The following is a 22,827-nucleotide window of genomic DNA, read 5'->3' as shown; positions in this document are numbered from 1 at the left end:
TCCTCGAGGAGAAAGCAGGCAAAAACCTCTTTGATCTTGCCTGCAGCAATTTCTTACTCAACACGTCTCCGGAGGCAAGGGAAACAAAAGCAAAAATGAACTACTGGGACCTCATCAAAATAAAAAGCTTCTGCACAGCGAAGGAAACAATCAGCAAAACTAAAAGGCAACCAACAGAATGGGAAAAGACATTTGCAAAGGACATATCAGATAAAGGGTTAGTATCCAAAATCTACAAAGAACTTATCAAACTCAACACCCAAAAAACAAATAATCCAGTGAAGAAATGTGCACAAGACGTGAATAAACACTTCTTCAGAGAAGACATCCAGATGGCCAACCAACACATGAAAAAATGCTCAACATCACTCATCATCAGGGAAATAAAAATCAAAACCACAATGAGATACTACCTGACACCTGTCAGAATGGCTAACATTAACAACTCAGGCAACAACAGATGTTGGCGAGGATGTGGAGAAAGAGGATCTCTTGTGCAATGTTGGTGGGAATGCAAGCTGGTGCAGCCACTCTGGAAAACAGTATGGAGGTTCCTCAAAAAACTAAAAATAGAACTACCCGACGACCCAGCAATTGCACTACCAGGCATTTATCCACGGGATACATGAGTGCTGTTTCAAAGGGACACATGCACCTCCATGTTTATAGCAGCACTGTCAACAATAGCCAAAGTATGGAAAGAGCCCAAATGTCCATTGATGGATGAATGGATAAAGATGTGGTATATATATACAGTGGAGTATTACTCAGCAATCAAAAAGAATGAAATCTTGCCATTTGCAACTATGTGGATGGAACTGGAGGGTATTATGCTAAGTGAAATTAGTCAGAGAGGGACAAAAATCATATGACTTCACTCATATGAGGACTTTAAGAGACAAAACAGATGAACATAAGAGAAGGGAAACAAAAATAATATAAAAACAGGGAGGGGGACAAAACAAAAGAGACTCATAAATATGGAGAACAAACTGAGGGTTACTGGAGGGGTTTTGGCAGGGGGGATGGGCTAAATGGGTAAGGGGTATTAAGGAATCTACTCCTGAAATCATTGTTTCACTATATGCTAGCTAATTTGGATGTAAATTTTAAAAAATAAAAAATAACATGTCAAGTAAAGCTTATGATATGCCTTCTATGCCTAGAATTTTTGTTATTGTTGTTTTTGAATTATTATATGTTAAATGAAAGATTAATTTTTAAATCAAAATATGATCACTTCAGGGGTGCCTGGGTGGCTCAGTTGATTAAGTATCCAACTTTGGCTCAGGTCATGATCTCACGGTTCATGAGTTCAAGTCCCACATCAGGCTCTGTGCTGACAGCTCAAAGCCTGGAGCCTGCTTCGGATTCTGTGTCTCCCTCTCTCTGTCGCTCCCCTGCTCATGCTCTGTCTCATAAATAAATAAACATTAAAAACATTATTTAAAAAACATGATCAGTACATTTCTTGTTCTTTGAAGAAATTCCATTAATTCACTGAGTCACTTACTCAACTGTGGTGTTGACCATCTCTTCCTCTCTAAGACAGTGAAGCCCCACTCAGTGCACAGGGTTGGTATGAAGTTTCAGTGTGATTATATTATCTAGAAGGGCTCTGAAAGAGTACAGAGCATGAAGCAAATGTATGCTGGTATTTCTACTGAAAATAGGTTGAATTTTATGTGACTCCATAGAGTAATGAAGATATCATGCATGGAATTATATAGGATTTATAGTTTAGATGTAAAAGTGAAACTTGCCAATAACCAAGAGTCATTAGCAAAAATAATAAAGGAAACTCCTTTTTAGAGGACAGGCTGCATGCCCATTTCTTGGTTATACCTTATTTCCTCTCATCTATATACTAGTTTTTCCTGTTGGATTCACTAGTTCATATGGATTTTTTTGTCTCTTATATTACCTTATTCTTTTTTTTTTTTTTTCAATTTTGTAGATGAGGAAACTGAAGTTCAGGGAATTAGGATGATTTCTGTAAATCTAACAGCTTTTATCTACCAATCCCCTCATCTATCCAACCTTCTAATAGATGAAAGTATTATCTTAAAAAAAATCAAGATGGGATCATACATACCACTAGCTACTTTTATTATTTTATTTTATTTTTAATATTTATTTATTTATGAGAGACAGAGAGACAGAGCATGAGCAGGGAAGGGGCAGAGGCAGAGGGAGACACAGAATCTGAAGCAGGCTCCAGGCTTTGAGCTGTCAGCACAGAGCCCAATTTGGGGCTCAAACTCATGAACCTGTGAGATCATGACCTGAGCTGAAGTTGGATGCTCAACTGACTGAATCACCTATGCGCCCCCATCTGGCTACTTTTAAATCAGCTACCAAAGTTGTTACATGAAGGAAGTTCTCTGTTGGTCTACTCTTAAAGCCATCATTCTTTCAAAGTCATGCTCGCTGGAGAACAGAAAAGGAAGGGAGAATGCATGTGTGTTTTTCAAGCCTGTGGCAGAAAATACTTGGGACCTCAATGCGCCAACACTTAGGTATATGTTAGAGTCATGAGCTTTCTCACCTCTACATGAACAGGAGTGAGTAATCCTGAGCTGACTTTCTTTACTCTCACTTATATTTAATGAGTTCTGTTTTGCAGCAGCACTAACACACAAATCCACTGGACTCTGAGGCTAGAGATAGTAGGCACTGCAAGTGAAAACAGAGCAGTTCCATGGGCACAGACCTTCTGGATTTAGGTCTTCTTTGTATGGCCTGAGCAGACATTTGGTATAGATGCTCGCTCATATACTGACAACAGACACAGCAGGTAACAGTCCTGGGTAGATGATGATCTGTGGAAAATTGGGAAGGAGAGGATTCACAGAAAATTGGGAAGAACTGAGTTAGGAGAGGGAGAAATATGAGCTACTGCCTTAAGTGACTTGCAAGTGAGAAGCAGTATTTTCATTTAATGTTGTTATACATAAAGACTTGAGCTTTTTTTTTTTTGGTCTGTACCAAAATAAGGATGGCCCAATGGCCCTTTACTCATCTACGAATGGGTGTCTATTTAAGATTGGCTCCTAAACAAGTACTCTTAACTTGTTGCAGTTTTGTGGATAAAGTGGCTATGAAACAAAGACACCAAAGGCAGTGTTCAGAGGAAATGTCTGTGTCTATCTCAAATACGAGGGTCCCTTCCAGTCATCACAAAAGAGAAGAGGTTGCCACCTTACATTTCCATCCTCACAAATCCTTTCATGTTATGGGGCATTCTCTGAATCCCTTTATTTTGAATGTCAGAGCACTGTTTAGGGTAAGTGACATTAGCTTGAAATTATCTCAATCAATGCAAGTTTTAGATGCTCATAAAGCTTATCTGACACAATTGGTTAAAACATTTTATTTTTATTTTTTTAAATTTTTTTAACGTTTATTTATTTTTGAGACAGAGAGAGACACAGAATGAACGGGGGAGGGGCAGAGAGAGAGGGAAACACAGAATCGGAAGCAGGCTCCAGGCTCTGAGCCATCAGCCCAGAGCCCGACGCGGGGCTCGAACTCGCGGACCGAGAGATCGTGACCCGAGCCGAAGTCGGACGCCCAACCGACTGAGCCACCCAGGCGCCCCTAAAACATTTTTTTTTAAATAGCAAAACTACACAGATTTAGTAATAATTCTTGGGTATGACTTCCAAATTGAAGACCTGGACGTTACTGTAAAACTCACCTTAAAAGCAGCATAGTAAATAGCAGTATCATTAAGGTCACATACAAGGGCTTACAGGACAAATGAAGACACAGAAACATAAAGTGTCCAAATGTCCAGCAAAAATGTAATTGAGTCTCAAGATGAACTTTCGGTGAAAGCATCATCAAGGATTCAAAGAGTGATAAATCAAAACCAACCTGATTGAAGTGAAAGAATGTGCCTTGGAAAACCATGTCAGATGACATAGAAAGTGGCTCTAATGTTGATAAAAACCTGATGGCATGGTTGCATATGAAGAATTTGAATAAAATTTTCTTATATCACGTGAGAGTGGGGAAAAAGCAATACTTCTCAATTTTATATAACATGTGATTGAGTATGTAATGGGTACTACACATTTAATATAAAATATGATTTAAAATATAACATAATAGATTTAATATTCTAGTTGTTTTTTTTTTATTTCATTAAGGTTGACCTAAAAATGTTTATTTGAACTGTCTCATTGTGAATTTGAATTGGTCACTGCACATTCAGAAACATCATGTATTTGGTCACATGCATCATTTACGGCACCCTGACTTCACCCCAGTGTTGGTTTTAGCTTCTTATTAGCACTCTTCTCCTTTTGTGTCCTAGGCTCCAGGTGCAACATGCCCTGTGCCTGCCTGTGACCCCAGTCCCTCTGGCCAAGAGGAAACATATGACATCTATATCGGACTGAACTGCATATAGTTGTTATTCATTTGTGACTTTTAAGGCTTCTGGCACACTAGGAAGCAACCTAGTTTTCATGTCTTGTCTTCTTGTTGAGATTTTCTTAAAAGGATGTGAGGCCTTTACCACACACACATGACATTAAACAACATCTATAAAGCCAGAACAATGGTTATAGCAAGAAACATATGGGAGCTTCAATCTTCGCTGGTTGAGGCTGACTCTGAATAATGAAAGAAATGATGAGAATGTCAACAACTAATGAGATACTCTGCCAATTCATTGATTGAAATTATGCAAGGTTTTTTTTAATCCTTGCAAAATCCTTTCCTAACAAAGTCTAAAACACTATCAATAGCAATTAGTAAGCCCTTAAATTTTCCAATTTAATCTAACAGAGCTGTCTCATGAAACTCATTGGAAAACATTGCTTCTTCTGAGAGCTAGAGTCACTGTGTTGATGTGGATTTAAAGCACTAATCCTAGAGGAATTCCATACTGTGCACAAAATCAATTTCACAAACATGCATTTGGGAAGTCTGTCTGACAGTCTTAATATTTGCAAATGGAAAAACTATCCTATATTTTGACTCTATTATCCTTCAAAAAACTTTTTTGGTAACCATCTTCTGTTGTTTTAGAAGCAATTAGGCCAATTAAGCCTGACAGCATGATTTCAAGAGAGATGCTGTGCAAGTCCCTCTCCACAATGAGAATTCGCACTGAAGCAAGGAACAGCTGATACATGCAAAGAGATGCAATTCAGGAGTGCTATCTATAAACTCCTTGCCCTTGGGGAGGATATAGTGGAGTAAAAGAGAATGATGATGATTTTGGATTCCTGTTTAGTCCTTTTCCAAGGGAGGAAGGTGTTTCAAGAAGCAGTTCCCACCAGCTATCGATGAAGAGACTTGGTATATGGAGCAAGTCTGTGACTAATGCATGAAAAGAAGAGAAAACCCACCAAAATTTCCTTTTTAGGTTACTATTCCAAAGAAAGATCCTCATCCCAAAAAGTACAGAACTCTGAACAGAATAGTACTTATGGCAAAATATGTAATAAGGGGGTCTGTACTTTTATTTTGAAATCAATAAAAGTGTGGTTGATTTTATAAAGGCCCAAATTAAGTGTAATTGAAGTAAGTTCATTTTATGCCTGAATCATAACAGATAATACAGAAAAATATCCATACAATATTATGGTGAAGATATATTAACATGATGATTGACAGTATTAGATTTTATTTGGGAAAACAGTATTGGGTTAAGACCATAGAGGACAGATAATTGTTTGTTTTGTTTTGTTTTTTTAATTCTCATAGTTAGAAATACACTTGCTTTGAAAACTCACTAAACTCTCCACTGATCATGTTTTCAGCACTACTATTCATTCCTAGGTCTCTACCTGAAAAGACTGATGATATGCCTCAATTCCATGTTTCTTTTCTTCATTTGTTTTTTTCTATTGCTTAACAAGAATCAGGAGGAGGATGCACTGCTTCTATAAGGCAGATTCATTGGCTGCTGAACACTAAAAATAATGCCAGGGCTAACTGGGTGTGACTTATGGATCTGTGGTCCCAGATGTGAAGCCACAGCTCCTCAGAAAAACTTGTTTTTCTTTAAAGACAGACAATTTGACTCGTGATCATTCTTTGAAGCAATCTGCATTGGTACCTACCTCAGTTACAATAGCTAGGGGGCAAGTATTAGACAAAGATGACTCTTACATCCAAAACACATAAGAAATTGCATTATTAGCTTTTCTATAAATATGTAATAATGTTGGTTAATCCTAAATAGAAGAGGCAGTTTAGAAGATTATACTGCCAGACTTCTAGCTTAGGATAGAATTTTCCAAATTTAGCTGCTTTAGGATCACGTGGGAAACTTTCTAAGAATATAGCTTCCTGAGCCCCACCCCAAACCTTAGATCAAAATCTCTGCATTTTCAAAAAACTCCCTATCCTACATACTCTGGTGGTTTTGTGTCCCACAAAGCTTGAACGCTGCTGCTCTCAAGGGTAGTGCTGGAATGCCTTATGTTGCAAATCATTAATATTTTTGATGTCTATTACTTACGTGTAAACCTTAAGAACAAAGTCCTTTTCTTCCTTTAATTCTGTGAGTGACTGTAGAACATCCAGGATGCTTAGGACTGCACAGCCATATGGTCGCCGGTAGTGCAGGTGAGCAGGGCCTTTCTTTGAGTCATTCAGGAGCATCCGGCCTGGAGCACAGCAGAAAACACCAGTCACACTGAGAACTCCATGCTCCTTTCCAGTATCACCTGATTGTCATCCAAGGATGCCAGAAATATAGGTGCTAGCTTAGAGATACACTAAATCGGAAGACTAATTTAGGATTGAAGGGAGCCATCCGAGGATGCAGAATCTGTATGTGGAGGAATGCCAAACAGGCCTTTGGCCAGGGCTCTTCCCTTGCACCACATTCAATTGATCATACTTATTATCTACCTTAATACCAACAGTCCATTTATTAATAATATTAGAATGAAACAGTGGTTTTACAAATTTCTTAGAAAAACCAATGTGTTAACAGACTTAAACTTCTTAGGCATATTAAGGATACAAAGTTTAATGTTTTAGCTGCCAGGTAAAAACTATGTATGCAAAGATAGTAACAACGTGTTATTCTTCCAACCAAACAACCATATGTTATTCTTCCAGCTGCTCCTGAACCACTGCTGGAGCCAAAGTAGTCTCAGAAAGTGAATGGGAGCTTGCCTCTCCTGCCTACCAAGGCTGTGCCTATAGTGGCAAGAGGACTTGCAAAAACCAAACTGGAACCTCAGCAAATGCTTATGAAGTACAGCAAAACAGAACCCAAAAGTATAGCAAAATAGGTGTTTTGTTGGCAAAGGATTAAAAAATATTCTTTGACAAAAATGTACAAGATATGCCAGAACCCAAACCTATCAAGGAAGACTTGGTTAGTCATACCCTCCAAATTATGTCATACACCTGAAATAAAGCTGAGCAAATCAACCACAGAACAGTAGCAAAAATCACTGTTTTCATCTTGGGTGTGGTAAAAGTGATATACTATACATCTACTGCAGCAAAGACAGTAATTTACTGGAAAATAGCACAGATACATACTTTTGGATACAAAATCCAACAAAGGCCATTCACCACCAGTTAAGTTGGCAAGCCTGCAACCCGCTGTAAGATCTCTGAAATGGAAAGCTGGTACAAAGGCAGCGCATTGTGATAGAAAGAATATGAAAAATCAGACCCCTTGAAATAAAGAGCTTGGGTCCAAAACCAAGTAGGGAGCAGAAGATTTTAAGTGAGAAAAATACTTTCATTTATGTCAAATTCATAGCTACCAGAGCGGCTGAGCCTAAGGTAGAGTTCCAATACAAGCTAGATGCTCATCCTGAGACCTGACATTGTAGGTAAGAGCTAGGGAGATGATAGAGCTCAAACATAGTAGATACTTATCCCAAGGCGGACTGGTCTTAGTCATGTGAACGGATAAGGTCGACAGTACCTATTCGTATCACATGCGCAACTATATATAAATCTCTCTTCATATCTTTGCTGCTCAGATCCTAAAGAAAGAAAAGAAAGCAAGTAAATTAAGGTAATAAATACACAGAAAATAATAAAAATTCATTTTGAACCTCATAATCATTTGCCTTTGTTGCTTTTAGCAGATGTTATAGATGGGGAGGGGGACTAAAGCACATAGAGGTTTAGTGTTTATAAGATTCCTGCAGTGAAAGTTTGAATATCTTATGTGCCTCTGGGAGTTTATCTTATTGATAATATTTTTCCAGCTTTTATTGAGAACACCCAACAAATATCTACAAGAGTTTTCACATTATAAATCATCTTGATATTGCCTTATCCATGTTTATTCTAATATCACATGAAAATATAACAAAAGGAGCGTTCAATGCAGGAAAAAAATGGGAAAACACCAATCAGCTTATTAATGACTAAAATTCTAAGTTTATTCTTTACTAATTTTATGTTTGTTCTGTTGTCCACAATGATTATTATACAGTAGATATGTTCCCTTGCGAAGAGACTAATTTAGCCTTAATGAAACCTCAATAATTGGATGTCCATTTCTAACTTCAGATATGCATCATCCATACTGAAGTATAATGCTGAAAATAATCTTATCTGGAAAATTCTAAGGGCTTCCTATAAGTAAACAAATCTGATCCAGTCAGGAACTTATAAAATTAGAGTTATGAAAATGATTTTATACATTAAGTTATTTATGCTAAGAACACATTTTGAAATAAAAATTATCATTATAAAATCATGATTATGTATTTATACTTCAATTGTACTTAAAGTAATAACACACTCTTTAATATATACTCTGTTTCAGACTTTTCACCAGGTCAACAACCACTGCTCACTCTGAGATACTGTTGTGAATTCATAATGATTGATGGAATAACCTCTGTCCTTAATGGGACAGGTTTCCAAGATTTCCCTTTTGCTTCTAAAGAAAAGGTCCCTTCGTTTCCTTTCCTTCCTATCTTTCATCTTCTGATTGGTCCCCTTTGCTTTTTTCTTTTTAGTAAATCCAGGAAAGGGACAATCAAGTGACAGTTATAATTTCGAATGAGCTTTGAGATCCAGAGTCTCCATGTTTGCTTTATTTTTATACCTTGTTGCAGGATTAGGACCAGGGTGAGGCAAGCAAGGCACCTAAGGTGCAAAGTTTAATAAGGAGGTCTCACTCTCAGGGTCCTGGGCTTTGCTTGCCTCCCCACAGTCCCAGCTCTACCCTATGGAGTGGGCCAAAACATACCAAAGGAAAGGAGACATTAAAAAGTAATGTGCAAGGGTGAAATTGAAACTTTTAGATTCTAGATGGTTATGATGTTTCACCAAATTCTTGACGGAATAATGAAACGTGCTTGTAATGAAATAGATTACAAAATAATTTAACATGAGTTGGTATCTCTGGAAACACTAAGAAATATTTTTACATGAAAGATGTCTTTTGATATTGAAAAAGTATGGTTCAGGTTCCATTTCACCAATTTCTTTAATTTAGAAATGTAATTTAAAACGACATCCTCAAAATATCACTGTATTTTGACACATTAAAAATGGCTACTAAATAACAAAAAAAATTAAAAAACAGATTACCACTTATATGTGTTTTTTTGGGGGGACTGAAATATATCTATTTACTGAAAGATAATAGAAATGTTTGACACATTTCAAAATGAAATGGTTCCTTCTACATAGCTTGGACTGTGTTAATCCAAACTATCAAATAACCAGTTTAATTACTAATCCCTACATCTCAGAATTCAAGCCAGTTACCAAAGATGATCAAACAATAATCAGATCAGCTGTACACATGAGCACAGGACCTCTCTCTTGGCTCTTAGTATGTGGAAGAAAGAAAACTTAAATACAGTTTATGGTATTGTCCAAGTAGTTCCAAGTAGGGGCCCTTTCTGACCATGTTGTACATGGTACCCAGAACTCTGTGTGGTATTTATTTGAAGTGAATAAATACGTAATGGTAATATTCAGTACAAAAAAACCATTTTAAGTAAAATTATTGTCAGTTTGACATTTCAATGTCAATTCAAATTTCAATGTCAATTTCAATGTCAAATTTCAATGTGAAAGCTATCACATTAAACATAAGTGTATGGTTAAACACAGTTAACACAGAGTTAGTAAACATACAGTCGTTAAGACTAAGTACCAAGTATGACTATCCAGGTTAAAATACTTACAAGTCCTGTAAAACCAAGATGGGAGGAGAGATTCCCACCATTCATCTGGTGAGCAGAATAAGAATTTAGATTTACTCATTGGAGCATATATACTCCAATCCTACTCGGGGTTCAGCATCTTAGACTCAGTTAATGATGTTCCATTTGAAACATGGAAAAGTCAACTCACTTTCCTGTGCCTGAACTGCCCTTTTTCTGTAGAGATAATGGGATTTACAAATATAAAACAAAGCCAATTTATTCATACTTATGCTACAGAAGAAGCAGAAGAGTATAAATAAATGTAGAAAATCTAATGCCAATGAAAGCAGGGAAAACAGCACAAGTTCATTTTCTGACTTGGTCACTCAAATATAATAAAAAATGAACATATTCATTTACTTATGTAACAAATCATTATGGAGGCCCTAGTATTTGCCAGGCACTTTGTGTGAATCACTGGGTATTGAATAATGAGTAAATTCACAGACATGTTCTCACACACTCATACACTCATAGCCACTGTTTATCATGAAAGTTAGCAAAATCATCACAGTATTAGACATTCACATAAATATGAAACACCTCCTTCTTGATAAAATTCTTCCCGGACAGGAAGCTCTGAAATCTAACAAGGTCAGAAAAAAAAAAAAACACAGGTTTTACAGAGAACAGGGTTGAACCATGAGTAATGTGCTGGTCTGTAATGTGGCTCTGAAGTCTGCTTATGTAATCCTGCAAAACTGCAGTTTGTATGGTTCTCTCTTCTTGATGTTGAGGTAAGCTAACAGGCTGGCATCGACCACAGCTTTGGCTGCATTTTTGTGCATTTACTCTCAAACTTTGTAGCACATATGCCAATCTTTAAAACTCCTTTAGCTCACTGGAGGAACTCAAGTCTTAAGTGAGAAAATAGGTTCCACCAAAATTATTACTTCATATAACTTAAAGTTAAACATGAAAATTCTGGCTAAGACGATCTTGTTCAAAAATTTCATGTGCTTTGTAAAAATTTCTCAAATCACTTCTTGGGATCTTAAAAAAATCCAGGGCTATAGTGCAAAGGGAAGTATAGAAGTGGTATTTTTAGCAGCCTTGTGTCTTCCCATTGTGGCAGAATAAGAGCACATCATGAATGTTATGTGCATCTTTGATTTATAAAGTCAGAGTACAGCTTAGGCCTCTGGGCCAATATAGATAATTAAAATGCTGCGAAATGAAATTTTTGATTTACTGTAATTACATTGAAACATCATCATAATTAAGTTCATTTTTCAAGAGACAAGGACTGCACTCATGATATTCAAGGATAGCACATGCACAAAGCTCTGATGCCAAAGAACAAGGAATCAATGATTTCTTTTGCTGCTTTAACCAAATAATATCAGAGAGCCAGGATCCAGAAAGACCTCCTATAGTCACAGAGGCATTGTAGACAGATGCGTGTCTCATTTCTTACTAATTGTTTCAGAAAAATGGCCCCAGAGGATTATCTCAGTGTTTAGACACTCTCACTTCAGAAGCTCTCCCCCAATATTCTAACCTAAATCCAAGGAACTGCAACTTGTACTTTTTCCCTTGTTCTTTCCTACTGAAGAAACAGTGTTGATTTTCCCAGACTAAACCACTGCACCTCCCTTAACTGCCTTCATAGGTCTGCTTTACCTGCTTTCTTCCCGTATTATCTCCTAAGGTTTAGGAGATTCAAAGATGGATTAAAAAAATCACTCTATCTTTACTAGTCTTATAAATCTTTCTGTATATCTGGAGCATTTTCACTAGAAGCTATCCCCATGAAAGTGGCTTCTGATTCTGCAGTAACATTGAGATTTTGAAAGATAAAGTTGTGGTAAATGAACAAAAAAGTCAGGTAAACAAATCCAATTTTATCTTTCAGAGAAAGTTACATATTGGATCCTTAGATAAGTCCCACTTGTGTTTAAGAGGCACAATGTAAGCTCTGAGCTACCTGACTGTCACCTATCAACCATGCACCACACATAAGGGCAATGACACTGTGAGACTATCACACCTCCTTTCATTAATGGGTCTTAATGTATCTCAGTATCACTGAAGCAGATTAAAGAATCCGTGAGAGTCAAAACTGGTTTAAAATTGTAACATAGTCTTGTTTTTTCCTTTAGCAAATAAATTAACTGAAATAAACAAAGCTGAACACTTAGTTTTTTAACTAAATAAAAAACATTTAGTAAATCAGAATCAACCTGAAGAATTCTTAATAAGACTTCTCTGAGCTGATGCCTATGGTCTTAGAGACCATCAATGATAGCATGGTTATTTGGAAAAAATGAAAGTATAGATAATAGCAGGAAAAGACCCTCCATTTGGTATGTGAGAGAGATGAACTACTTAGTTTGTCTCTCTTTCTATGCACTCTGCACTCACTAAAAAACTGCAAAGCTATAAATCTGGTGGATGCCTTTAGAGAAACTATACTTCTACATCAGAGAAATTCCCAGTGGCCTTAAATAAGAAAAGTAAGAAAGACTTCTCTCAGGTTTTGTCTATTCTATTAAATAGCTTATAAAATCTACACTAGTAAAATGTATTTGATTATATTTCTTTAACAAAAAGTTCAATTAAAAATTGTGGCTGATTTCAGTTTTCTTTAAATATTTCATTAAAACCTGATAGAAACATAAATCAAGTCCTATTCTCCCCAGTGTGTGGATAAGAATAAATGCTTGTTTCCAGGGTGACAATATCCACACAGGAGGCCCCTGGCTAGAGTCAACAGCAGTGAAGGGAAAGAGAATTTGCACATACTGTAAAAAGGGCACACATTCGTTCTATCTTCTCTGGGTTCCTTGGCCCACCATTCTTGTTCAGTCTCACCAGAAACCGCTCACTGAAATGTAGGAGAGAGAGACAGAGAAATGTAAGGGACCACATGCTCCAAAACAAATAAAAAGGGCATTTATAGAGAAACCCTAAACACTTTCAGAACAGCTCATAGTGACAGGCAAGGCCAAAAGTACATGTCTAATGGCAGGACACTATTTTTCTTGCCAAGCAGCACGCACTGGACACTATAAACTACCTAACAGCTGTTGTTTATTTGCTGGTTGTGGCTCTTCTCTCCCTAAAGGTGTGTGCTCCCTGACGGGCGAAATGAAGATAGTATCTAGTATTTTTTTCCAAATACACCCAAAGCTCCAGTCATAATGCTAAGCCCATAACAAACATACACATTCTCTGATTGAATCATGGATCCTAAAAATGTTCATCATACTAGAGCCAAAAGAACCTACATTACCCAGTTTACGTCTTCCTATAAAACTCTTAAGAATAATTTTAGTACTAAAAAAATGTTATAGGGACTTACAAAAATTTGGGCAAAAAGTCAAAGAGAAATAATGTGTTATAACTAAAGTTACCATCGGCATTTAATGGGGTCATTAAAGTATTTTATTCCCCAAACAACACAGTTATTCCTTAATTCCTGAAGGAAATTACTGGATTAAAAAACCTGAGACAGAGTGTTTGTGACATCTGGAGAGGTGTCTCTTCACTCTCTCACTGTAGCCTGCTCCTGCCCAGGCTCAGTTTCCCACCTCTTCATCCCAAGGCTCCCCACCAACTGCAATAGGAAAACTGAGCCATGGCAAAGACTAAGTATGTGATTCTAAAAGTAATTTATTTCTCCTGTGCCCACAGTCATGTACTCACTACATACATGTGGTATCAGTAAATAGGTAAATATTAAAATATTGTACTAGAATTAATATCAACTTCATAGGTTGCTTACTTTGTTCATGTATTCATCTGTTCATTTAGTCAACAAATAGTTGTTAAATTCTGTGTGCTAAACATGGAAATACAAATGGGAACAAGATACATACAAGGTACTTTTTTTCATAAAGCTTGTGATCCTGGTAGACAATTAAATATGCATAAATGAAGCTGAGAAATTATTTGGGCCAGATGTAAACTTGAGATTTTTTCAGCCAGGGGATTGGATGGGAATAAGGAGAAGATGTACACAGAAGGAGAAAGAAAAAAAAACGGCTTTGGTTGGAATCCTGAGGGACATTGATATTTAGGAAGTAGGCAAGAGAAATACAGCTAGCAAAGTAGACAATGGGGACAAACAGAAAAACAACAAAAATAAGGAGGATGGTGGGATGTTATGTCAGTCAAGGGAAGAAAATGTCCAAAAGAGGAGGGAGGGATCATTGAGGTCAAAGGCCATTGAGAATCAAATGAGCGAAGCACAAGAGTGTCCCTGACAGTTCAGAAAAGAGACTAGTGTGATTCTTGCAATAACTGTTTTAGTGGAATGGTAGGGAAAGAGCCCAGTGTGAGAAGTAAGAAGTGAGAAGGCAGAAACAGTGAGTCTAGACTACTCTTCAGTGAAAAACTATGAAAAGGTGGAAGTGATGAATTTATAGCTGAATGGGCATGTTGGGTTGAGGGAGGTCTTTATTAACATGTGTACACACACACACACACACACACACACACACACACACACACACAATTATCAATAAAGGCACCAAAATTCATCAAAGGAGCATGGTAATTTCAACAAATCGTGCTTAACAATCTATATGAAAAAAAACTAAACCGTGATCCTTGCCTACAAGGCAATTAACTTGAATGGATCATAGACCTAAATATAGGAGCTAAAACTATAAAACTGTAAGAAGAAAACACAGGAAAAAAATGAAGACAAGTACATTTTTATATTTTACTCACATTTATTATTTCTATATTTAGCATTAAAGAAAAATATTTGTGATCTCAGATTATTAAGAAAATATCATGAATCACAACAAAATGATAAACTGTACTTATCAAAATTAAAACCATCTTCTCTTAGAAAGATACTCTTAAGAAAGTGAAAAGACAAGCTATAGACTGAGAGAAAATATTTACAAACACTCATCTAAGAAAGGACTGTATGGAGAACACACTATTGAGTTCTGAGAGTTCTTTATAAGTAATAACTCAATTTAAAAATGAACAAAATATTTGAACAGATCTTCACCAAAGAACATACAGGGATAGCAAATAAGCTTAAGAAAACATTAATCATTAGAGAAACGAACATTAAAAGCACAGTGAGGTACCACTATACACCTATTAGAATGGCTAAAACTAAAGATTAGATATACCAAGGACTGGTGAGAATGTAGAGCAACTAGACCTCTCATAAACTGTTGAGGGAAATACAAAATGGTACAGCCACTTTAGAAAATAGTCTGAGAGTTTCTTATAAAGTTAAACCTATTACATGACCAAACAATTCTACTTTTAGGTATTTACTCAGCAGAAATGAAAACTTATGTCCACACAAAAACCAAAAGTGAATATCTGTAGCAGCTTTATTCCTAATAGAAACTGTAAAGAACCCAAATGTCAAAAAGGAAATGATTGGACAATCCATATAATGGAATATCCACACAATGGTGGATTATATATATATTATATAAAATATATAAATATTTTTATTTATTAATAAAATATATAATTTTATATTAATAAAAATATATATTACTTCACAATAAGAACTACTGAGATATATAATAATATGGATGAATCTCAAAAATGTATGCTAAGTGAAAGAAGCCAATCAATCACAAAAGACCATATACTGTATATCTTCACTTATAATCTAGAATAGGCAAAACTGTAAGGATGGAAACCAGATCAGGAGTTGCCAGGGTTGAGGAAGGAGGGCAGGGATTGACTGCAAAGGTGCATGAGGGAAATTTCTGGGGTGATGAAAGGTTCTACTTCTTGAATATGGTGGTGATTTCACAACTATAAATTTGTCAAAACTCATCAAAGGATGTATTAAAAAGAGTGAATTTTACTACATGCAAATTACAGTTCAACAACCTGACTTCAAAAAAAGATGGGATGCACCAAAGGACACTTACTTCTTTTTTTTTTTAATTGTTTTTTAATGTTTATTTATTTTGAAGGAGAGGGAGTCCGAGCACAAGCACGGGTGGGGTAGAGAGAGAGAGAGAGAGGGAGACACAGAATCCGAAGCAGGCTCCAGGTACTGAGCTGTTAGCACAGAGCCCGACACAGGGCTCAAACTCATGAGCTGTGAGATCATGACCTGAGCTAAAGTCAGATGCTTAACCGACTGAGCCACCCAGGCACCCAAGGTAACTTGTATTAGGACAATGTTAGAAGAAAATGAGATACTGAAGACAGAGGAAAGACGGAAAATAATTGGCAAAGGAAAAAAAGGTTCCCACGTCCTAGAAGAACTGAGAGAATCAAGGAAAGAACGCAGGAGGAAACAATAGGTGTAGATACAAATAAGTTTGTAGTTTTAGTAATGGAAAGTTGAAGCTTATCAGAGAAACAGGAAACAAGCACATCAAAGTAACATTTTTCTGTTATTGTAGTTGATCTATCCCAACATGTGTATAATGCATTTAACAACCACCCAGTTAGCTCTTAACTTGATACAGGAGTATAAATGTATTTTTAGGAAGTTTATGTCTTTTTAAGAGAACGTATCATTACTTCTGCATCTTTGAAGGAACACCTGCAACGGCTATACTCTCACACTACCAATCTCTGTGAATCTCTCAAGGGCAGACGTCTATCAGGGAGGTTGCTGTTTGGAGCTGCTAGATACCCACAGAGAGGTGTGTCATTTGGAGAGGCTACATCAAGCTCTGGTCCAAAGATAAAAGGGTATATAAAACAAATTCCTGAGTGGCAGGGTTGCTGGTCCTATCAGAATCCAAGAACTTATCTTTCTCCTCAACAGTGAGAGGAGGCCCGAGTTCTTATAGCGCCCACATGACCTTCAAATTTCCTACAGCCTTTCATGCTTCTGGTTTCACCTAGCCTTCTTCACAATTTGTGAAAAAAAGAACTGTTTTTTCATTTCATGGAGCTTTGGGAATACATCTAATTGTTTCCTGTTTTGCTAGCTTCTCGGGTATGATAAACAAATGATGCTTTCTTTTTTTAAAATTTTTTATTTAATTTACTTTTTAAATTTACATCAAAGTTAGTTAGCATACAGTGCAACAATGATTTCAGGAGTAGATTCCTTAATGCCCCTTACCCATTTAGCCCCCCAACCCCCACCCTCCACAACCCCTCCAGTAACCCTCTGTTTGTTCTACATATTCAAGAGTCTCTTATGTCTTTGTCCCCTCCCTGTTTTTATATTTTTGCTTCCCTTCCCTTATGTTCATCTGCTTTGTATCTTTAAGTCCTCAAGTAAGTGAAGTTATATGATATTTGTCTTTCTCTGACTAATTTCACTTAGCCTAATACCCTCTAGTTCCATCCACGTAGTTGTGAATGGCAAGATTTCCAAATGATGCTTTCTATTAACATTCAAAGTATCTGAAGGCAAATATCTATCCAATGTTTCCTGAAGTGGTCAAAAAAGCGGGAAATTCTGAATTAAATACAGTTAAACAGGTGTCTATCCTCTAGGACTTCACAGAGGCTTAAAATGTTATATGTTTTAAATACCAAGTGGGACAGGTGACATTTGACTCCACAAGCTGCTTTTGTGTAAGGCAAGGGAATCTGTACAAACAAAGCTTGATAAATGCTGATCAAATCTATTTGCCAACCAGAGCTACAGATTTCCCAAAGGTATGAAAGGAACCGTGGCCAAAAGAGTAAAATTTATTCTTGAGGTTTTACAAACATCTTCTATAAGAGAGCAAAATATCAGTTTTTCCCTTAAATATGGGTGAGAAAACTCCAATTCTTTCAAAAGAAAAAAAGAGATGGTGTTAAATTCTTACTGTTTAATAAGCAACATTATAAGAGAGCTTCTCTGCATTTAGTTGTCTTTATGATAAGCTATGCATGAATAGTATATGAAGCTACATTAATTTCATAACTTCACATTATTAAGCAAGTTGCTACAAATGAATTCCATAATTTGAATCTGTGACAAGTCTACTAGTGTCTTAATTTTAATATCACTTGATTTTATGAAAATTCTAATTCACACATTCATACACATCTCTATGGGTGGTAATTTATGCATCCCTCAAAGCAAATGTTCGGTGACTGCCAATGATGTTCCAGTCTATGCTGAAGCAGAAACAGTCTCTGATATTTAGGGAGAGTGTTTCCTGAAGACTCTGTTTTGGAAATATAAGCATGCTCCTCAAATAAATTCAGAGGAATTCTCTCAACTCTTTCAACTAATCTTCATGTTTCCCATTTGGTCCTCTGTGGAGATGGATGGCAAATATTTAGCATCTTTCTCATAACCTCCCAGGTGCTTAAAAATGGACAAGTAGCCCCAAGGTGGTACTACACAGTACATTCCAACAGATTAAAAAACCTCTAGTATTTCCTCATAGATTCATTTTCCAATTTAGGTCACTTGGCTCATTTCTCAAGTTCTTCAAGTTTCCCCACTGCATTCCGAAGCACAACAACAGAAATGCATATAAAGTGGTTTCATAGAGGCAAATCACTACTGTGGTTTTCAAATTTTTTAGCATCAGCTTTTCTCTTTTCAATGAAACCTTACACTGTTCAATATATGAAAGATTTATAAAGAGAACTACTTTGGTTGAATCAGAGGTGGGGGGAAGCGGAACAGAGGGAGGAGTCCTCCCTACTTAGGCCTCTTTGCTAACCAATCACTACCTGTCCCTGAGATACTTCAGGGCTCCAAAGAATATTTTATAACTACTAGTACAACTCAAAGGATTCTTTCCAGCCTTCTTCTCTCCTTTTCATTCTTTCAACCAGCATTCATAAACCTCTAGGATATTTCAGAAACTGAGTTGGATACTGGGAATAGAGAAATGAAATGGTCCCTCCCTATCCTCAAGGCTTTGAGTCTACTCAGAGACCCACATAAAGCGAAAATTACAACACAATGTGAAAATGCTATAGTTACATAGAAAGGGACTGCTGACAAGTTCTACTGGGATTAGGGTAGGCTGCCCAAAGGAGATACTGTAAAGGATTCTTGCAATATTGCCAGGCTTTCAGCTTTGGTAAGGGGTAGTTAGAGATGAAGAGAAGGAGATTTCAGGAGAGTGCTTCAAATGCAGACTCTCAGAGGTCTGAGGCAACTTGATGGTGGGAAGGCTCCAAGCATGAATTAGGAGGGCACTGGAAAGGTGGGGAGTGATCAAAGTGCTATGTAACACAGTGGACAAATCCACAGTGTGGACGTACATGTGGGGGTTCTCCAAACTTGGCTATCATCAGGAATAACTGGCAGTTTATTAAAATGAAGATTCCTGGACTCCATCCCAGGTCTTCTGGATCAGAATCTCCAGAGGAAAGGACTCAAAGAGGACTTCTGGAGAGAATCCAAGAATTTGTATTTTTTTTAAAAGTCTCAGTTGTTAGGATTACCAAGTTTGGAAAACCTCATTATGGGCCTTATAGAGGCCAGGAAAGTTCAACTATGAGAAACAATGTTGATCTCTTAAATCTTTAGAATGATCACTAGGGCCACAGTGTTGAAGGCAAGTTGGTAATATAGAAAATACTCGCAGGATAATTGGAGCAGCCCCATCAAGCTATGATGCTTTTTAGGAACAGAAGACAGAGAATGGATGTGAGATATAAGCTGACCACATGTAGCAGTTGATTGCATCTGGTGTCAACCAGGGAAGATATAAAGTTCAGATGTGTACGCTGAATTTGAAGTCTCTGTGAGATATGTAGATGAACCAAAAACAGGCCGATAAAAAGCCCAAGTCTAAAGCTCAGGGAAAAGAGATGGGTGGAAGATGCAGCCCCAGGTCCTTATCACTTGCTGTCACAGCAGCAACGGCAGCTACTTAATGAGCATCTTTTACATACCAGACATTGTTTAAAGTGTTTCTTTTCTTGCCTTTTTTCTTGTGTTTAATCCTCATAATTGGTATTTTATCTCTGAAGAAACAGAGTCAGAGGGGTAAAATTCCTAGCTTGAGATCAGAAAGTAGAGAGAGAATGGTCAAGTTGCAATTCTAATCTGAATCTGTTTGATTAGGCTCCCAGAGGTGCTACATGAAGAAAATCCAGCTAGCCCCATAATCCCTATTACCCACATGGGGCACCTGACCCTTTTGATTAGAAAATTTATGCCAAACTCTCATTCCAGCTCTGCTGGTGACACCTAGTCTATTTGAAGTTTATGGCATTCACATCCAGGAGACTGAGAGGTGATGGGAACCATGGTTTGCCTGATTTGGAACAAGCAGAGACTCAAATGACAAACAATCCCAGGAAACAGATTCTTTTCATTTTCTCGAAAAGCAAAAGAGACACATGAGTAAACGTGTTATCACATATTCTCGAACATTTATAATAGCATTTTTCTAATTGTGCAGCCCCTAAAGGGTCTTTAGAAATAACATACTTCTCGTGAAATTGGAACTAAATGGTAACTTAAGGATCAGTTATGTGGGAAGCTACAGTTGTTTTCACTCTAATGATTTATGCTCGCATGCCAGGATCGGGCTCTCAATGCTAACAATAAAAAGCATGTAGATGAATAATTGGGGGTGCAGTGAGGGTGAGGCCCCGCTGACAGGACAGCACAATGCTAAATCAGTTCATCTTTGCCGTCTCCAACATTCAAGTCATAATACTTCTAAGAAAGGTGTACATGTGTGTGGGGAAGTTGAGAGGCAGGAAGACCGACTCTGACTCTTACGTGTTTTGCTAATCTATGGGGCCTAAAGAAGTGCCACACTTTTATATTTCTCAGCTGAAGGTCAAGCAGTCTGGAGTGTCAGAGGAAAGTAATCATCCTAGCTCTTGATGCCAAATAAGCAATGTTAGAGCAGTGGCTGCTTCTCTGAGTTCAGGAACAGTTCTTTTGTCTGGTATAGACAAATGCACCCTTCATAGATAGGTCCTTTGTAACTTCCCAAGAGTAACCCAGACCTAGTAGTTCTGAAAGAAACTAGTAAATGAGTGAGAGCTGAAAAAAAAAAAAAAACAGTTTGGCTAAGAACTCTTTCCTCAAGTATATAGAAAAAATGCTACCTTGTAATTTATCTTACTGTACTTATGTGGTCAAGCATTACCATAGAAAAATAAAGCATTTAAGAGCAAATCACTGATACAATGACCTAATGTTTTCTTATTTATTTATTACAATGTTTTCCAATTTATTTACTATGCAAATGGGAAAGACTTAAATGCTCAGGTGTGCTTGCTCTCTAAGGCTTCATGTAAAAACACTGTCTTGGCAGGAATATAGAAAAATGACTGTCTTTTATGAAAGATCATACTCAACATAATCTAATCATGATTTCTTAATGCATATTCTACTAACTAGAAAAGGATAGCCTCAAAAATTCACTCTCACTAGTAGGATCTGACGGCAAGCAAAACAAACTTTGAACAAACATCCCTGTCTCCAGGAATTCAGTGCATAAGGCTTTCCAGTCTTCACAGTTACGTTTTGGAATTTCTACACAGCAAAATGGAAATGAAACAAACACGCACCAAGGTTTTGAACAGGATGAGAGCAATTATCAACATGTTACTACACTTTAGAGTTAATCAGCATCTTCTCATACATTGCTTCATGAGATGAGTGGGAACCTGGCAGGAGTACTCCAAATTTTCATTGGAAAGAGTTATCTTTTTGATCTTGTTCCCCTCCTCCCTCGTTACCCTCATTTACATTGATAATCTTTTGTTCTGTGCTTTCCAGTTCTTTGTTCAGAATGTGAACATTTATGTCCTTTTAAGTTTCATTTCTTTACTCACTGCACATGTTTTTCTCTGTTTGGCATGATATACAGTAGGAAGAATATTCACATATGTAAGAAAAATACCATTTGCCCATGTTTTTTCATGGTCTGCTATACAACACACACACACACACACACACACACACACACACACACACACACTCCTACAGATCTGGCATGAGTATTGTAACGACATGAGTCCTCTATGGATACCAGAATATACATTATTTATACTTATTAACTTGTTTGTGTCACTATTTCTGCTGCTATTTCTGTGTTTCAATGAGGTAAAGTTTTTCTGTTTAACATATTATATGTCAAGAGGGAATCCTGATGGGAAGAGCAGAGCTTATAGGAACCAAAATAAATACACACAGGAGAATCCTGATTGTTTTTTGAGTGGAAGCTAGAAGACTGAGTCAACTTGAAAGTCAAATGAATACTTAAATCTGTCAGATATTTTACTCGACATTTTCTAAGCTTTTAAAGAATAAGACTGAGAAAGCCCAGGAATAATCTCAAGAAACAAGAGCCAATAAAGATTTCTTAAGTACTAAAAATTTTAAAATATTTAAAAATTCTAAATTTTTTTCAAGAAGTTTTTTTTTCTTTTTTTAAATGAAATTTATTGTCAAATTGGTTTCCATACAACACACAGTACTCATCCCAACAGGTGCCCTCCTCAATGCCCATCATCCACTTTCCCCTCCCTCCCAACCCCCATCAACCCTCAGTTTATTCTCAGTTTTTAAGAGTCTCTTATGATTTGGCTCCCTCCCTCTCTAACTTTTTTTCCCCCTTCCCCTCCCCCATGGTCTTCTGTTAAGTTTCTCAGGATCCACATAAGAATGAAAACATATGGTATCTGTCTTTCTCTGTATGACTTATTTCACTTAGGATAACACTCTCCAATTCCATCCACGCTGCGACAAAAGGCCAGATTTCATTCTTTCTCCTTGCCAAGTAGTATTCCATTGTGTATATAAACCACAATTTCTTTATCCATTCAT

General features: G+C 37.0%; 1 protein-coding gene across 16 annotated transcripts in view; it reads right to left on the bottom strand.

Moving 5' to 3' along the window:
• DOCK3 (dedicator of cytokinesis 3) overlaps window positions 1-22,827 on the bottom strand; it is a 603,425-nt gene that overhangs the window by 130,408 nt on the left and 450,190 nt on the right. For 15 of the 16 annotated variants that reach the window (XM_045050712.1, XM_045050713.1, XM_045050700.1 and 12 more), the window contains 3 exons: window positions 12,915-12,996; window positions 7,916-7,976; window positions 6,482-6,629 (listed from right to left, as the gene is read on the bottom strand). In XM_045050712.1, coding sequence (XP_044906647.1) covers window positions 6,482-6,629; window positions 7,916-7,976; window positions 12,915-12,996 — 291 coding nt within the window. The remainder of the gene's footprint in view (window positions 1-6,481; window positions 6,630-7,915; window positions 7,977-12,914; window positions 12,997-22,827) is intronic. The other variant, XM_045050718.1, reaches the window with a different exon arrangement.

Source organism: Felis catus, chromosome A2 (genome assembly GCF_018350175.1).
Source record: "Felis catus isolate Fca126 chromosome A2, F.catus_Fca126_mat1.0, whole genome shotgun sequence".
NCBI lineage: Eukaryota > Metazoa > Chordata > Mammalia > Carnivora > Felidae > Felis > Felis catus.
The sequence above is the reverse complement of the archived record's forward strand: the minus strand, read 5'-3'. Positions and strand labels throughout refer to the sequence as shown.